Raw genomic sequence first — 15,446 nt, 5'->3', positions numbered from 1 at the left:
CTAGCCGCAGTGAGCCCTCAGCCCCTATACCTTTGGCTTAGTGGCCCCAGATTTAGCACTAGCAGCAACCAGCCTAGATTCACAGCTTGGCTTTGCCTGGGAATCTCCAATCACAGCATACGTAGCAGCCATCACAGATTGTTTTATAGCTCAGGCAGAGTGGCCCCAGACAAAACACAAGTAGGGGCTGACCTTGGCCCACACCACACAGGAAACCCCAGAACCTGCACACCCAGTAGTGGACAACTATTGACCATGTCAGAGCACCACAACTCTGCTCCCTCACAGCTATTCCTCCATGGAGGTTGGTGGTAGTGGTCACAGCCAGACCTTGCAGCTGACTGACCTGGGTAAATCCCTCCCATTGATCTGCCAACAGCAATCAAGGCTCAACTACAAGAGAAGGGTGTACTCAGCCCACAGGAAGGGCACATCTCAAGTACCTAGCTTGGGTGATAGGGGAGGCTGTGGCACTGGACCCTACAGGACTCCTACTACATTAGTCCATGCTACCAAGACAGGGAGTCATAGCAGCGCTACCTAATACATAGAAAAAAACATAGGGAGGTTGCCAAAATGAGACAAAGAAACATGGCCCAAATAAAAGAACAGATCAAAACTCCAGAGAAAGAACTAAAGAAAATGGAGGTAAGCAATCTATCAGATGCAGAGTTCAAGGAACTTAAGACCTCAACAGCATAAAAAAGATCCAGCCAGAAATAAAGGATACACTAATTGAAATGAACAATTTACAGGGAAACAACAGTAGAGTTGACAAAGCTGAGAATCAAATCAATGTTTGCAACATAAGGAAACAAAAAAAAACAATCAGAACAACAAGAAGATAAAACAATCCAAGAAAACAAGGATAGTGTAAGCAGTGTGTGGGACTTTAAGCCTTCCAACGTTCCTATGATAAGGGTGCCAGAATGAGAAGAGAAAGAGCAGGAAATTGGAAATCTATTTGAAAAAATAATGAAAGAAAACTTCCCTGATTTGGTGAAGGAAATAGACATGCAAGTCCAAGAAACACAGAGAGTCCCAAACAAGATGGATGCAAATAGACCCAGTCTAAGACACATCATAATTAAAACACTAAATGTTAAAGAGAGAATCTTAAAAGCAGCAAGAGAATAGCAGTTAGTTACTTACAGGGGAGTTCCCATAAGATAGCTTACTTCTCAAAAGAAACTTTGCAAGAACAGATTGGCAAGAAATATTTCAAAGTCATGAAAAGCAAGGAGGGACCTATAGCCAAGATAGCTCTACCCAGCAAAGCTATCACTTAGAATTGAAGGGCATATAAAGAGCTTCCCAGACAAGGAGAAACTAAAGAAGTTTGCCATCACCAACCCATTATATGAAATGTTAAAGGGACTTATTTAAGAAAAAGAAGGAGATCAAAATTATGAACGATAAAATGGCAATATCTATCTATTTATCAGCAGTTGAATCTAAACAACAAACTAAGCAAACGAAGAACAGAGAAAGAATCATGGGTACAGAGAACGTTTTGATGGTTGCCAGATGGGAGGGGGGTGTGAGGGAATGGGTGAGGAGGTGAGGGGATTAAGAAGTACAAATAAGTTCATACAGAATAGCAATGGGGATGTAAGTACAGTATTAGGAATTGGAGTAGCCAAAGAACTTCATGACCCATGGATGTGAATAATGGTGTGGGGATGGCCTGAGGGAGTGGGGGATGCTGGGTGGAGGAGGGCAAAGAGAAAAATTGGGAAAATTGTAATAGCATAATCAAGAAAATATAATTTAAAAAATGACGTCTACACATGGTGGCCCTCCTTCAGTCCCTGGCCCTTCAGCCCTGTACACTGTGGCCAAGTAATACCCAGGGCTGGGAATACCTACCCTCTGGGCCATGCCACACTCATCCGTCACTCCTCACCCCACACCCCAGTCCTGTCTGTTCGTTTTGGAGATTGTTTTCGCTATTTGGGGTCTCTTGTATTTCCATATTAACTTTATGATAAGTTTCTCTATTTCTGTACCAAAGGCAGCTTGTATTCTGATAGGGATTGCTTTGAATATGTAGTTTGATTTGATTAGTATTGCCATTTTAACATTCAAGTCTTGCAGTCTGTTAATATGGATGTCTTTCCATTTATTTAGGTCTTCCTTAAATTCTTTCAGCAGTGTTTTATAATAATTGTATGTTTGTACCATAAAATTTAGTGGCTATCTTCAAATCATTTTTGCAAAAACTCAGGAGTGATCATAAGAGTGATTTTTTTTCTGTAGCTTTGCAATCTGCTATTCCCTGTGATGACAGTATTTCCTGATCTCACTACTCATTCCTTTCTGCTTCACCTCCAATATGCAGCTGACTCCCTTAGTCTGCTTAATACATTACCTTTCCAAGGCAATGTCTTTATAACTATATAAGTGGTGTTCTATAGAAACCAGATGGCCAGCCATGGGCAAAGGTACACATTTTCTGTGTCTAGAATTTCATGATGTATAGTTTCTTTCTAAAACTTTTATTAGTCTTGCAGTCAAGAAGCCTGTTTAACACTACGATTTCTAATGTTACTTGAGCACAAAACACTCTTTTATAACCCACCTATTAAATCCTGTAAATCATAGTCTACCATTTTTAGGAAAAATCTGGAGTCTAGGGAACTCTTAGGCAAACCTAGACATGACTGTCCAACTAAAATAGCTTTATAATTCTTTCCTCTGTTTACTTTCTTTTAGTCTTCCAAAAATACCTCCTAAAGAGAAAAAAGACTGCTACCTCAGATCTTGTTTTTCATCTACCTGAGCAGCTTCATTTCTTACTATTCTTGATGGGAATCTCTTCCTTAGATAAGCATGTTTATTACAGTTGCTGAGTATATTCTCCATGCGGAATTTCTTAAAGTTATAAGCAAGAAATCATTGATTCTTTAGTGATGAGAATATCCTGTGATAACTAAAAAAAGATTACCCTCTAACCTATAGCACATAGTTTCTTCATGTTCTTATACCTTTGCTCACCTCTGACCACCTCCTAAAATTACATTTTCTTTGCTAATCCTTCTCAATCCCAAGCTTTAGAATTATATTAGTAACTCGAGTTACTTCTTCTTCCACTCATTTAAAAAGTAGATTTTTCTTCTAGGCGGTGTATGGGAGGGGGGAACTTATGGGAGTGGAGGTGAGGAAGAGCTGTGAATGGGTGCTGGAAAAGAAGAAGGAGTGCTATAGTCATTGGGCAAGGAAGTCATACCTGACACTCAGCATACAAGCTGCATGGGCAAGCCCGTTTTAAACAGTTGCCTGCAACCAATGGGACAGTTTTGGGTCCTTCCAATGGTGAGCTGTGCATCTGGCCCAGGCACTTGCCTCTGAAAGGTTTTCTATATTGAAGTGCCTACTTCATCAGCTGACCCCCCCCCCCCACCAAAGTATTGTTTTAGAAAAGTTCTAAAAAGTTCTGAAGTTCTACTAAGTATTTTCTTCACTAAAAAAGTTATGAGAACCTCTTATTTCTAAAAGCAATAAACCACTTTCTGTGGATTAAAAAAAAAGCCCTCAAAACATTAATCCCAAATCATTTTGGGGCTTTAGGTATTTGGAGTTCCCCATTATTGTTTTATTATGGAATCTTATCTGCCATGTTTGGGTCTCTTTTTTCTTTTCTTTTTTTTAATACACATTAAAAACTTTATTGTAAGTATCATACATGTTCAAATTTACATCAACTTGATACATTTCTGCTCATTTCGCAGAACACAATCCTACAATTTCCTTAAATCTTAAGAGTCACCTGCTTTAGATCATTTCAGGCTGGCCCGCCTGGCCTTCCCCCCTCTGTCTGTGATGGTGTCCTCTGCAGTGCATTCTGCCTTATGCCCAGATCCCTGGGGCCCGGAGAACCTGCCCAGGATTGCTTTGTCCTGTTTTCACCCCTAACCTGAGTGGATAACTGTGGATAATCTAAGCAAAGTTAACTCCAGGTACGTTTTATGGAGTATTCCAGAACCCAAAGTCGGTAAATGATTATCATTAATTTTTAATGGAACTGGGGCGAAGGAGTCGGGAAAAATTCCCTGGAAAGATAGGCTGGAGCAGTGTGGAGTAGGATTGAGTTTTCATTTCTCCTGCGTCACTGAGGCCTGGCCAATAGGCAGGCAGCAGATGTGTCCTGCTCACACTCAGAAAGTGTGGCCAGTGAACAGCCACTGGGGTTTGAAAGCAAATTTGAGGAAAAAAAATAGCAATGAAAGCAATCCATAAGGCATAATCTCACATGCCCTTCCTGAATAACATTCCCCTTTCTCCTTCTATAGCATTTATGATCAGCTATAATGTAGAATGATGCATTATAATAAAAATATTATAATAGCAGTAATTTCCCATCTGGAGTGCTATTCCACTGCTTGCAGATAGCTGCAACTTTAATGCATTTTAAACACATTAGGAGTGAGTGATGATTCTCCAAACAAAGGAAAACACCTAATCAAAAAAGGTAGAAAACACATGCTAATTCAATGGCAAACATTTCGGGGTATTGAACCTTATTTTCGATGCTCTAACAGTAACTATTGGAATTAAAGGAGGGAACAGCGGGATCCATTATTTTCCCAAAAGAACATTCAGAACATCAGCCAGAGAGTGCAGGGTTCTTGGCCTGATGCAGTGGCAGGGACAGGAGGCGCCTGGATCAGTGGCTTGGCTGAGCCCAATGTTGTCCCCAGGGACTGTCAGTGCTACAGCAGGAAGTTGGTAGCTACATTAAGGTCATTATTTGAAGCTCAGGGCTTCCAAAGCATCACCTCTGGAAAATCCCATGTTCATGAGCTGGGCAACGTGTTCCTCAGAAACCTCTAGAGGAGGGGGTGCTTCTTATTCAGACTGCTGACCATCCCGATAGCTTACATTTTGTCGCTGCAGTAAAGGAGGGAAAAGATGATTCCAATTAATCATTCCTCCCTGCTGCTGCCTTTGTCGCCTTACCTGTGTAAACTGAGACAGCATCAGCGCCGATCGAGCACCTCCATTCTCTACTGTCTCTGGATGTCCACTGTGGCCCCCATCCCAATTCTGGCTTTGGTGGTGGGTTCTGCAGATGAGAAGATGGGCTCAAGCGTCCAAGAATAGAATTTTGCCATCCAGCTGGGGATGTACAGCACTTGGTGAACTTGTAATATTTTGCTGTTGTAGCAGATAGTGGAAATAAGTCCACCTATGGCTACAATCCAGATATAGGAACCAAAGGCGAAAAGCTGTTGTCCCAATATATAAATCAATGTTTTGTTTGTGATGGACAACGGGCCCAGAATATGTGCCACTTGGACTCTCGGTATGGAGCAGTAAAATGGTACAAACAGAGCAAACACAGGTGCCAGGAATCCAGAAGGCAAACTCCTGGATGCAGAGATACCAAAGCAATACCACACAGTTTCAACAAGGATGAAATCGATCAAGGCTGAAAAACCCAGGAACCCAGCAAAAAGGATGCAAATTTTCTGCTTCCTTATCTTCTTTCAGATATCCTAAAGTCATAAATAAGCAGACTACTACAGAAAGTATCTTACAAATCAAGGCAAATTATTCTTTCACATATCAGCCTCTAAATCTGGAATTCATCCTTGACTGCTTGGAGGTCACATAGGAAGAACCTCTGACAGTGCAGCAGAAGAGCCAGCAAAAGAGACAGGGCACTGAGGACCAGTAAAAGACTCTTAAAGGTGCCTTGTAAAGCCCACTGGAGCCGGTGCTGAAGAACATGGTATCGCCTGACCTGGAGCCCCTGCAGGGCAACTACAGGGATGGGAAGCAGAGATGAAGGAACCAGAGACTGCCACATGTTTGGGTTTCCAAGAGATAGAATAACATGGGACCCTCTGACTAAATTCGTATTCTGAATTTTTTAAAATATATTTTATCGATTATGCTATTAAAGTCCCATTTCCCCCCCCATTATTCCCCTCCACCCTGTACACCCCTTCCCACCTGCATCCCTTCTCCCTTTAGTTCATGTCCATGGGTTATACATAAAAGTTCTTTGGCTTCTACATTTCTTATATTATTCTTAATGTACTGCCGTCTGTTTTCTACCTAAGCATTTATGCTACTTATTCTCTGTACCTTCCCCCCTCCCCCTCCCCCACTGACAGTCCTCCATGTGATCTCCATTTCTGTGATTCTCTTCCTCTTCTAGTTGTTTGCTTAGTTTGTTTTTGTTTTTGTTTTGTTTTTAGGTTTGGTTGTTAATAACTGAGTTTGTTGTCATTTTACTGTTCATATTTTTGATCTTTTTTTTCTTAGATAAGTTCCTTTAACATTTCACATAATAAGGGCTGGGTGATAATGAACTCCTTTAACTTGACCTTATCTGGGAAGCACTTTATCTGCCCTTCCATTCTAAATGATAGCTTTGCTGGATAGAGGAATCTTGGATGGAGGTCCTTGCCTTTCATGACTTCAAATATTTCTTTCTAGCTCCTTCTTGCCTGCAAGGTTTCTTTTGAGAAATCAGCTGATAGTCTAATGGGAACTCCTTTGTAGGTAACTCTCCTTTTCTCTTGCTGCTTTTAAGATTCTCTCCATATCTTTAATCTCGGCTAATGTAATTATGATGTGCCTTGGTGTGTTCCTCCTTAGGTCCAACTTCTGTGGTACTCTGTGAGCTTCCTGGACTTCCTGAAAGTCTATTTCCTTTGCCAGATTGGGGAAGTTCTCCTTCATTATTTTTTGAAATAGGTTTTCCGTTTCTTGCTCTTTCTCTTCCCCTTCTGGCACCCGTATGATTCGGATGTTGGAATGTTTAAAGTTGTCCTGGAGGTTCCTAAGCCTCTCCTCATTTTTTTGAATTTTTTTTTCATTCAGTTCTGGTTGAATGTTTGTTTCTTCCTTCTGGTCCAAACTGTTGATTTGAGTCCTGGTTTCCTTCCCATCACTGTTGGAATCCACTGGTTCCCTGTGGATTTTTCTTTATTTGACATAATGCAGCCTTCATTGCTGCCTTAGTCTTTTTTATGCTGTTGAAGTACCCAGTGAGTTCCTGGAGCATCTTGATAACCAGTGTTTTGGACTGTGCATCTGATAGGTTGGCTATCTCTTTGACAATTAGTTGTATTTTTTCTGGAGCTTCGAAGTGTTCTTTCATTTGGGCCTTTTTTTTTTTTTTTTTTTTTTTTGGTCTTGGCACACCTGTTACCTAGTAAGGGGCAGAGCTTTAGGTGTTCAACAGGGTGGGGCAACCCAGGTGCTGTGTCTTAGCGCTGTATGTGGGGGAGGGGTCTGAGAGGGAACAGTGCCACTTGCTGCTTGTTTTCAGTCACTTCCCTGGCTACCCACAATCAAATTGGGCCCTTCTGGTGCTGATTTCCAGGTGGGTGGGTTTGTGTGTATTCTAGGACCCTGTGGGTCTCCAACGAACTCTCCTGTGAGACTGGGAGTTTCTCCCACAGCCTTAATCTCCACAGGAGTTTTTAGTCACAAGGCTTTGAGGCTTTGTTTCTCTGCACTGGAACCCTGGGTTGTGCAGTCTGTCTTGCTCCCTAGTTGGTCCTCTGGGTTTATCTGCACGCAAATGTGGGACTGCTGGGCCCTCTAGCCGCTGCCTTGCCACGAGTCCTTCCTTGCCACGAGTCCTTCCTGCCTGGCTACCTGTCTCCACCCCTCCTACCCGTCTAGATGAATGTTTCTTCTTTGACTCCTTGGTTGTCGGAATTCCATGCAGTTCGATTTTCTGCCAGTTCTGGTTGTTTTTTGTTTTTAAATTTGTTGTTGTCCTTCTTTTGGTTGTGCAATGAGGCGCAGTGTGTCTACCTACACCTCCATCTTGGCTGGAAGTCCATATTCTGAATTCTTGAACAAAACTCCTGTTCTTAATCTTTTTATTGAGTGGATTGAATAATTTGGAAGGAAGCCTTAAGTACCCATTTATTTCTCTACCTTTAAGTTTACAGCAGGTATTTTCGTTTTTTTCACCATGGAGGATTCTTTTTGTTATTTTTTCTTCCATAGACAATGTTTTCAAAGATTGTCTACTAAAAACCTGAATTTACTAAATACTTTACCATTTTTATCATCCATAATAGGCCTGTCAACATTTGTGTTCTTTGAGCACAGTTTGAAAACCGTTGATGTGCTGGAAAAGCATGGACTTTGAGGGGTGGACAGACTTGTATGAAAACCCCAGCTTTGCCAATTAGTAATATTATAATGCTGGGCAAGTTAGTTACTGGTACTTCCAGGCTCTTCATCTTAAAAATAGGGGTAATGATCTTAATGTTGAAGGGTTGTTAGGGAGATTAGTGAGTATGAAAAAAAAAAAAGATTAGTGAGTATGGATGCTCCCAGCATGATCCTGGGCACATAGTATTACCACATGTTAAATTATCTGTGTTCTGTGAAGTCCATTTTAATATCTGTAATTAAATGCTGGTTTTAGGCCAACAAAATGCTTTTTAAACCTTTATATATGCTAGTATTTCATTACCCTCATTATAATCAGTTGCATCAGGTGGTTTAGGAAGTAATTTATGTAGAGGAGTGTATAGAAATAAGGGAATGTACTAGTCATGATTGCTCCAGCCTATGTTATATGTAAATACAAACATTTTATATTTTATTCTTCTTTCTTAGGGAAAGACACTTTTATTTACTAGTTAACTGGCCTTATTATAGTAGCGAATGTATGCTTTCAGAGCTCTGTGGTAAGAACCTCGAATCCAGTATTTGACCTGAAGATGTATGTATCTTAAGTCTAGTGTTCTGTTATATTTGAAGGTTTTTCCTACTCTAAAATGAAAACAGGAATCTGAGAAAGAAGATGATGAAACACTAAATTGTCTGAAATAAAATTGCTTGTACAAATTTTTTGTCTTCGCCTTTCAGTCCACAAGAATTGGAATGTCAGTGAACGCTCTTCGCAAGCAGAGTACAGATGAAGAAGTTACATCTTTAGCAAAGTCTCTCATCAAATCCTGGAAAAAATTATTAGGTATAATTGATCTTTTTATATACATACCCCCACACACTCACACACACAGTGTCCTGATTTATTCAAACACTTGACTGTTGTATATATTTACTTTATGACTGCACATATACTGAAATCAGTGCTGTATAGTAAGGGCGAGGGGTGTTTAGTTTGATGTCCTTGAGGGTTTTGTTTTTTTAAGCTAGTCAAATTTAGCTTTCTTGTCTTTCAGTACTTATTACTAGAATGCCTCTTTAAGTAAGAAGAAAATTTCCCCTCAAGGGGAAGTTTGTCATACTTAAAAAATTTTTTGCCATATTTGTTTTGTCATATTCTGTTTTTTTTCTCTATACATATATACTCTCACACAACTTATTTTTTTGAACCATTGGGGAATATGTTGCAACTTTACCTTTTAATACATAGGGGTCTGTTTCCTTGGAACAAGTTTCTTTTCTTATGTAATTGTAACACTGGAAATTCAGGAAATTTAACATGGGTACAGCACTTTAATCTACAGGGCATGTTCCATTTTTTTGTCAGTTGTCCCAGTAATGTCCTTTATAGCTTTCTGTTGCTTTTCCAGAACAAGATCAAGTCTAGAATCACATATCTAGTTTTCTAATCTGGAATAGTTCTTAAGCCTTTTTAGGTCTTTTATGTTATGACATTGATGATGAAGAATACAAGCACCCTACACCCTTTGTTTTTAATGCATGTTCCTTATTTGGAGCTTATCTGCTATTTTCACATGATTAGATCAAGTTGTACATCCATAGCTGGAATAGTACCTAAGTGTGTTATATCCTATTCAGGGTTTCGGATCCAGAGGCATTGTTGATGTTAATTTTGATAAGCCAATCAAGGTGCACACTGTATTGTTTTGATGTGGACTTCAGCCAGCGGGGTCCATGTGTTGTGGATGCAATGGACAAATTCACAGGGACTGCAGAAGTCCTGTGGAGAAAAAGGGACAGCATGGCCACTCTGAGTGAGAGAGCGCCTCGACCCTTGCCTGGACAGGCTGTTACTGCTTTTCTGGGCACATTACATCAAGGATGATCCTCATTTACTATGCACAGGTTCGGTTTAGGTGATTACCTTTTACAGATAATAAAGGAGAAAATGTTGCTAATTACTACAAAGAAAAGGATTTTGCAAGTGCAAGGAGAAAAGTGGTTGAACTGGTTACACTCCATTCTTGGGAGGTTTAGCACAGACTTTAGGAAGTTACTTTAAAGATACACAGTAAACATTTGCTGCCTCAATTCAGGGTGAGGGAGTTTTAGCAAAAAGCAAGCCTCAAAGCAGCCTAGGTACAATGCAGGCCTGGTTCCCCACGGGAAAACCGATATGTGGGCCTGGCTCCTGTGTGCCACCTCATGGCCACCAGCTTTCCGAATCAGGGGCTGGGCTACATTTCGCCATTCCCACATGGATCAGTTCCCTATATTGTTTATTATTTTTCCTCTTATATCTAATAGGTATTCTGTAGGAGATAACTAAGATCCTGAAACTATCTTGTTCCTCATCAGACTTCCCTAACCTTCTCCCCAGTTAGTATCCACTAATTCTTTCCCAAACCACTTTTTATAGTGACAGATAGAAAAGAGTGATTTTCTAACTCTTCCACTCTTTAATATTTATAAATCATCATTCTGCTATAAGAAAGAACCTTTTACCTCCCAGTTATTTATTATTAATGTGGACACATACATTTCTGTTCTATACAATGAATTATAATTCGTTATTCATACTTATTTTGATATTTACATTGTCCCTGATTTGACCAAACTGGCTCCTTTGTTTCTTTGATGAGCCCCCTTCAGTTTTTTTTTTTTTACTCTCATGATCTGATACCACAAAATATACTGGGTTCATCTGTCTTCCCTGCCCCAGTCCTGGAATTAGCCATTCCTTTCATCAGTTATTGGCCTTGTATGGAAGAGAAAATAGAAAAAGAGAACCTTTTAAAATTTCAAGGCAAGAATCGTAATAAGAAAAAAATCTATTACAAGAATTTGATAACTAGGGACTAAAAATCATAAAGCCTATGAAATTTAATTGTCTAGTCTTAAGATAACTAAATGTAATATGTGATCCTGCATTGGATTCTGCACCAAAAAGAAACATGGCTCTAAAGATCATTATTGGGATAAGTGGCAGAATTTGTATAAGGTCTGTAGGTAGGTAAACAATATTGTATCATTTTTAAATTTACTTATTATTTACTTTGGTTATATAAATGAATTTATTGTTAGGGAATACACAGTGAACTATTTGTGGATAAAGGAGCATGACATCTACTAATTTTCAAATGGTTCAAAAGAAATGTGTGTGCACACCGGGGTGTGTGTGTGGACATACAACACACACATGTGTAGATGTAAGGGGGAATGAATGAATGAATGAGGAAGCAAGTGTGCCAAAACTAGCAATTGGGGAATAAAGTTCTTTGTACTTTTCTTATAACATTTGTGCACATTTCAAGTATTTAAAAATATTGCAAATGTGTGGTCTGCACCAAATGAAGGAGTTTATTTGGCATTGCTGACTGGGCATTCATTGTGCAAAATACCCAAGTATATATGCTAATAGAACAGCTTACATAAATTTTACTTGTTGAAAACTTAGGATTTTAGTTATTTTTGTTTTGTAAATAGCCTGATAACATGCAGTAGTTCACTTTTTTAACAAATGCTAACAACTTAGGGATTTCATAAATTTTTAGATGGACCATCAACTGATAAAGATACGGAAGAAAAGAAAAAAGATACTGCAATTACATCACAGAATAGCCCTGAAGCAAGAGAAGAAAGGTATTTTGCTCTATGGGAATTCATTTATGTCGGAAGTCATAGTTGACCATTACCTCCTCCTTGGTCTTATGATCCCATATCTGTTTCCTAATCAAACAATTTAGCCAAGTATTCTAAAGTTTCTTAAAAAATTTCCTCAAAATTTAAGAGAATGTGAAGATATTACATAATTAGAAGAAATTATTTATGTTGTACCCAACAAGTTTAATTGAATGCAATCACTGGGATAGCACTACTGGAATTGACAGTGAAAGTACTGAGTAGGAATTCAAATGGCTTCATCCTCTATTTATCACACTTCTGTTACATATATATATATATATGTATGGCCCTGGGTCTATTTTCCTTTTTATGTTTTTATTTCTCTCCCCAAGTTAGCTATTTGTCATAGGAACTGAAAATATGAGTTCATTAATGAAGAGTTCAAATTGTTTCTCAGATCTTACTGCATTTATTCTTCCCAGTCACTCATAATGAACTGTGTAGTATCTAACACATTGACATACAAGGTAATATGCCTAGTAGATTAAATACAGTTCCACGCCCTGACTGGTGTGGCTCAGTGGATTGAGTGCCAGCCTGTGAACCATAGGGTTGCTGGTTTGATTCCCAGTCAGGGCACATGCCTAGGTTGCAGGCCAGGTCCCCAGTTGGGGCCATGCGAAAGGCAACCACACATTGATGTTTTTCTCCCTCTCTTTCTCCCTCCTTTCCCCTCTTTCTAAAAATAAATGAATAAAATCTTTAAAAAGTGAAAAAACAATTCCTCTGTTCTTGTGAAGCTTGTAGTTCAACACTTGAATGATTTTGGGCAATAGTTTTCAAAGTGTAGTCCTGGAAGAGCAGGGAACCTGGCAGCTTGTTAACAAAGCAAATTCTTGGGCTCTAACCTAGAATTACTGAATTAGGAATTCTGGTAGTGGGGCCTAGAAATATATTTTTAATAAACCCTTCAAGTAATTTTGATGCACTCAAGTTTTAGGCTACCTTTTTAACTTCATTCATTTTTTACAAATTGATAATGTACTCTTTGTTTTTTTAGTAACAAAAACAATCTCATATACTGTTATTTTACATATTAGTACTAACTAAACTTAATGATAAAAGAGGTAAGCTAAAGATAGGGTTAAACACCAGTTGTTAATAAAATTTGTTCAGTTTTTCTAAATGTTATAATTTTAGGCTTTCAGAAAATTGTAAGAGTAGTACAGAGAACTCCCAATTGCCCCAATATTTAGATGTACATCACACATACACACACACACACACACACACAAATGAATTAGTGTTGTTTTAAATCAAATAAACCATTTGCTAACTGCATCAATATGTATTTTCTAAGATCAAGAACATTTTCTTACATATAACCACAATAAGGCTATCAGTATCCATAAATTAACCTTTTTCTAATTCACAGACCTTATTCATATTTCAGCAATTGTTTCAATGTCTTATATTTCAAGGGAAAAATTTTTTCCCAAAATATTCATGTTCACACTTTGCATTTAGTTATCATTATCTCTTTAGTTTAGTTTAGCTGGAGTAATTCTCAGTGTGTCATTGCTTTCTATGACATATTTTTGAAATGTATAGGCCATAATAATTTATTAATTTTTTAACACATGCTTCCACTTGTCTAATTTGATGACATTCATAGCCACTGCTTTAATGCCTTAAATATAAAATGAAGTGTATAGGCAATGTATTAAATAGATATTGAAGGGAGAGTAGGTTCTTAGTATATTTTTTTCTCAGTTTTATGTAGTTGAAGTTTAGGGATAGAACCTATCTACAAAAGTGTAAGGTTTACTGTGTATGAAGTCCGATAAAGTGGTTGGTATTGCACACATACACATTCTCTCAAGAAAATTTTAAGATTGGAGAAACAAGTCTGAGGTATCATATAAAGGAAGATACAAAGTTTTACCTAAGTGACTTGAACCTGAAAAGGTTTTACACTTTGGGTATAAGAATTCAAGGGAAAAGTAACGTAGTTAAAAAGCTTAGAAAGGAGTCTCCAGAATGTAAAAAGTGGACCAGCAATAGTGAAGTTAGAGAGAAAGGCTCATCTACGTGTGTAGTTGCCAATGGGTGAGCTAAGCATTTGGCTACAGGTACAGAGAGGCAAAAGCATATAATGACAGCATTTAAGAAGTGGGATTTTTAAACATTGGTTTGTTCATTGATTTGTCACTGACAGATGGTATGCTATGTACAGTAATACAGAGAGAAGTAAGTCCTAGTCTTCGCTCTTGAGAAGCCCAGTCTGGCAGGGAAGAATATATAAAAAGTTATCATAATACAGACCCGTGTGCAGACAATACTTTGGGAATAGGGGGGAAATCTGAGGATTCACAAAGGAAACAACTGAACTTAGAAGGTATACAAAATGGCCCTTTTGCGCATGGTGATCTCATTGTGAAATTTGACAATGGATTATGTTTTGGAGAGAAGGCAAAGGAGGTATCTACTTGCCACAGTGCAGTGAGTTAGGTCTACAGAAGGTGAGTGAGTCAGTCTTGGGAAAGATATATGGTAAAATCTGTAATGTGATAAAAGTTAATGAAATCAGTCAGAAAAGTATTTTGTTTAGAATCTAGTAAAGAAGTTAATCAGAAGCAGTTGAAATGATTAGGTTGACTGGAAAACTATTAAACTCTCCTGAACTCTCCTGATTAAGTTGATGAATCTGGGGAGAAATTAAGAGATATTTTTATATTCTCATGGCTCATTTCTCACTACACATAGTTTTTATCCTGAAGGATATCTTTTCTTTTTTAAAATTATAGCTTATTGATTATTCTATTACAGTTGTCCCAATTTTTCCCCCTTTGCCCCCCTCCACCCAGCATCCCCCACTCCCTCAGGCCATCCCCACACCATGTTCATGTCCACGGGTCTTGGGTGTAAGTTGTTTGGCTACTCCATTTCCTATACAGTACTTTACATCCCCATGGCTATTCTGTAACTACCAATTTGTACTTCTTAATAAAAACTCACTGGTTCTCTAATAGGAATAGGATTTCTCAAACATCCCCACCCCCTTTTTTTGGGGTGAAGAACTGTCATATTCTCTTGGTGCCATGTGTTCAACCCTTTCCTCATAACCAGGATCTTTGTTTTTCATTTATTGTATCAATCTATATATAATGTGTATTTTTCCTATTACAAGTATTGTTTAATTTTTAAAAGAAGAATCAAGGTCAAGTTTTTAGTTAACTAAAAAAAACAGGAGAGACTTCCTTTACTAAAATTTTAATTTCTTTTTAATCTATACATATGCATTTGTTTTTAATGTAAGAGTCACTATTTCACTTATTTAGACCAAAATATTTAGTGTTTAGAGAGTGATAGTAATGGTGTTACTTTGAATTTTCCCTATTTCTTTTTGGTGTTTGTGTATGTGTGTATTTTAGTAGCTCCAGTGGAAATGTAAGCAGCAGGAAGGATGAGACAAATGTTCGAGATACTTACGTGTCGTGTTTTCCTCGGGCACCGAGCACTTCTGATTCTGTACGGTTAAAGTGTAGGGAGATGCTTGCTGCAGCTCTTCGAACAGGAGGTAAGTGTGATGTACATCCTTTCAGTGCTTAGTCCTTTGATCATTACCACCACCAATGCCATGTGCACCTCCATATTTCTCTTTTTCCAGGAGCAGCCCGTTGATAGCTGACTAGCACTGCTTAGCTCAG

The 15,446-nt window shown here is 38.6% G+C and overlaps 1 protein-coding gene and 1 pseudogene across 2 annotated transcripts in view; one reads left to right on the top strand and one right to left on the bottom strand.

The window, feature by feature from the left end:
- Positions 1-15,446, top strand: part of TCEA1 (transcription elongation factor A1) — a 49,491-nt gene that overhangs the window by 17,185 nt on the left and 16,860 nt on the right. The window contains exons 3-5 of one of the 2 annotated variants that reach the window (XM_045186081.3): positions 8,851-8,956; positions 11,667-11,754; positions 15,174-15,316. In XM_045186081.3, coding sequence (XP_045042016.1) covers positions 8,851-8,956; positions 11,667-11,754; positions 15,174-15,316 — 337 coding nt within the window. Of the gene's footprint in view, positions 1-8,850; positions 8,957-11,666; positions 11,755-15,170; positions 15,317-15,446 lie in introns of both variants that reach the window. The other variant, XM_024578259.3, reaches the window with a different exon arrangement.
- On the bottom strand, positions 4,202-5,934 carry LOC112320759 (ubiquitin-associated domain-containing protein 2-like; annotated as a pseudogene).

This window comes from Desmodus rotundus, chromosome 8, assembly GCF_022682495.2.
Source record: "Desmodus rotundus isolate HL8 chromosome 8, HLdesRot8A.1, whole genome shotgun sequence".
In the NCBI taxonomy this organism is placed as follows: domain Eukaryota; kingdom Metazoa; phylum Chordata; class Mammalia; order Chiroptera; family Phyllostomidae; genus Desmodus; species Desmodus rotundus.
The sequence above is the reverse complement of the archived record's forward strand: the minus strand, read 5'-3'. Positions and strand labels throughout refer to the sequence as shown.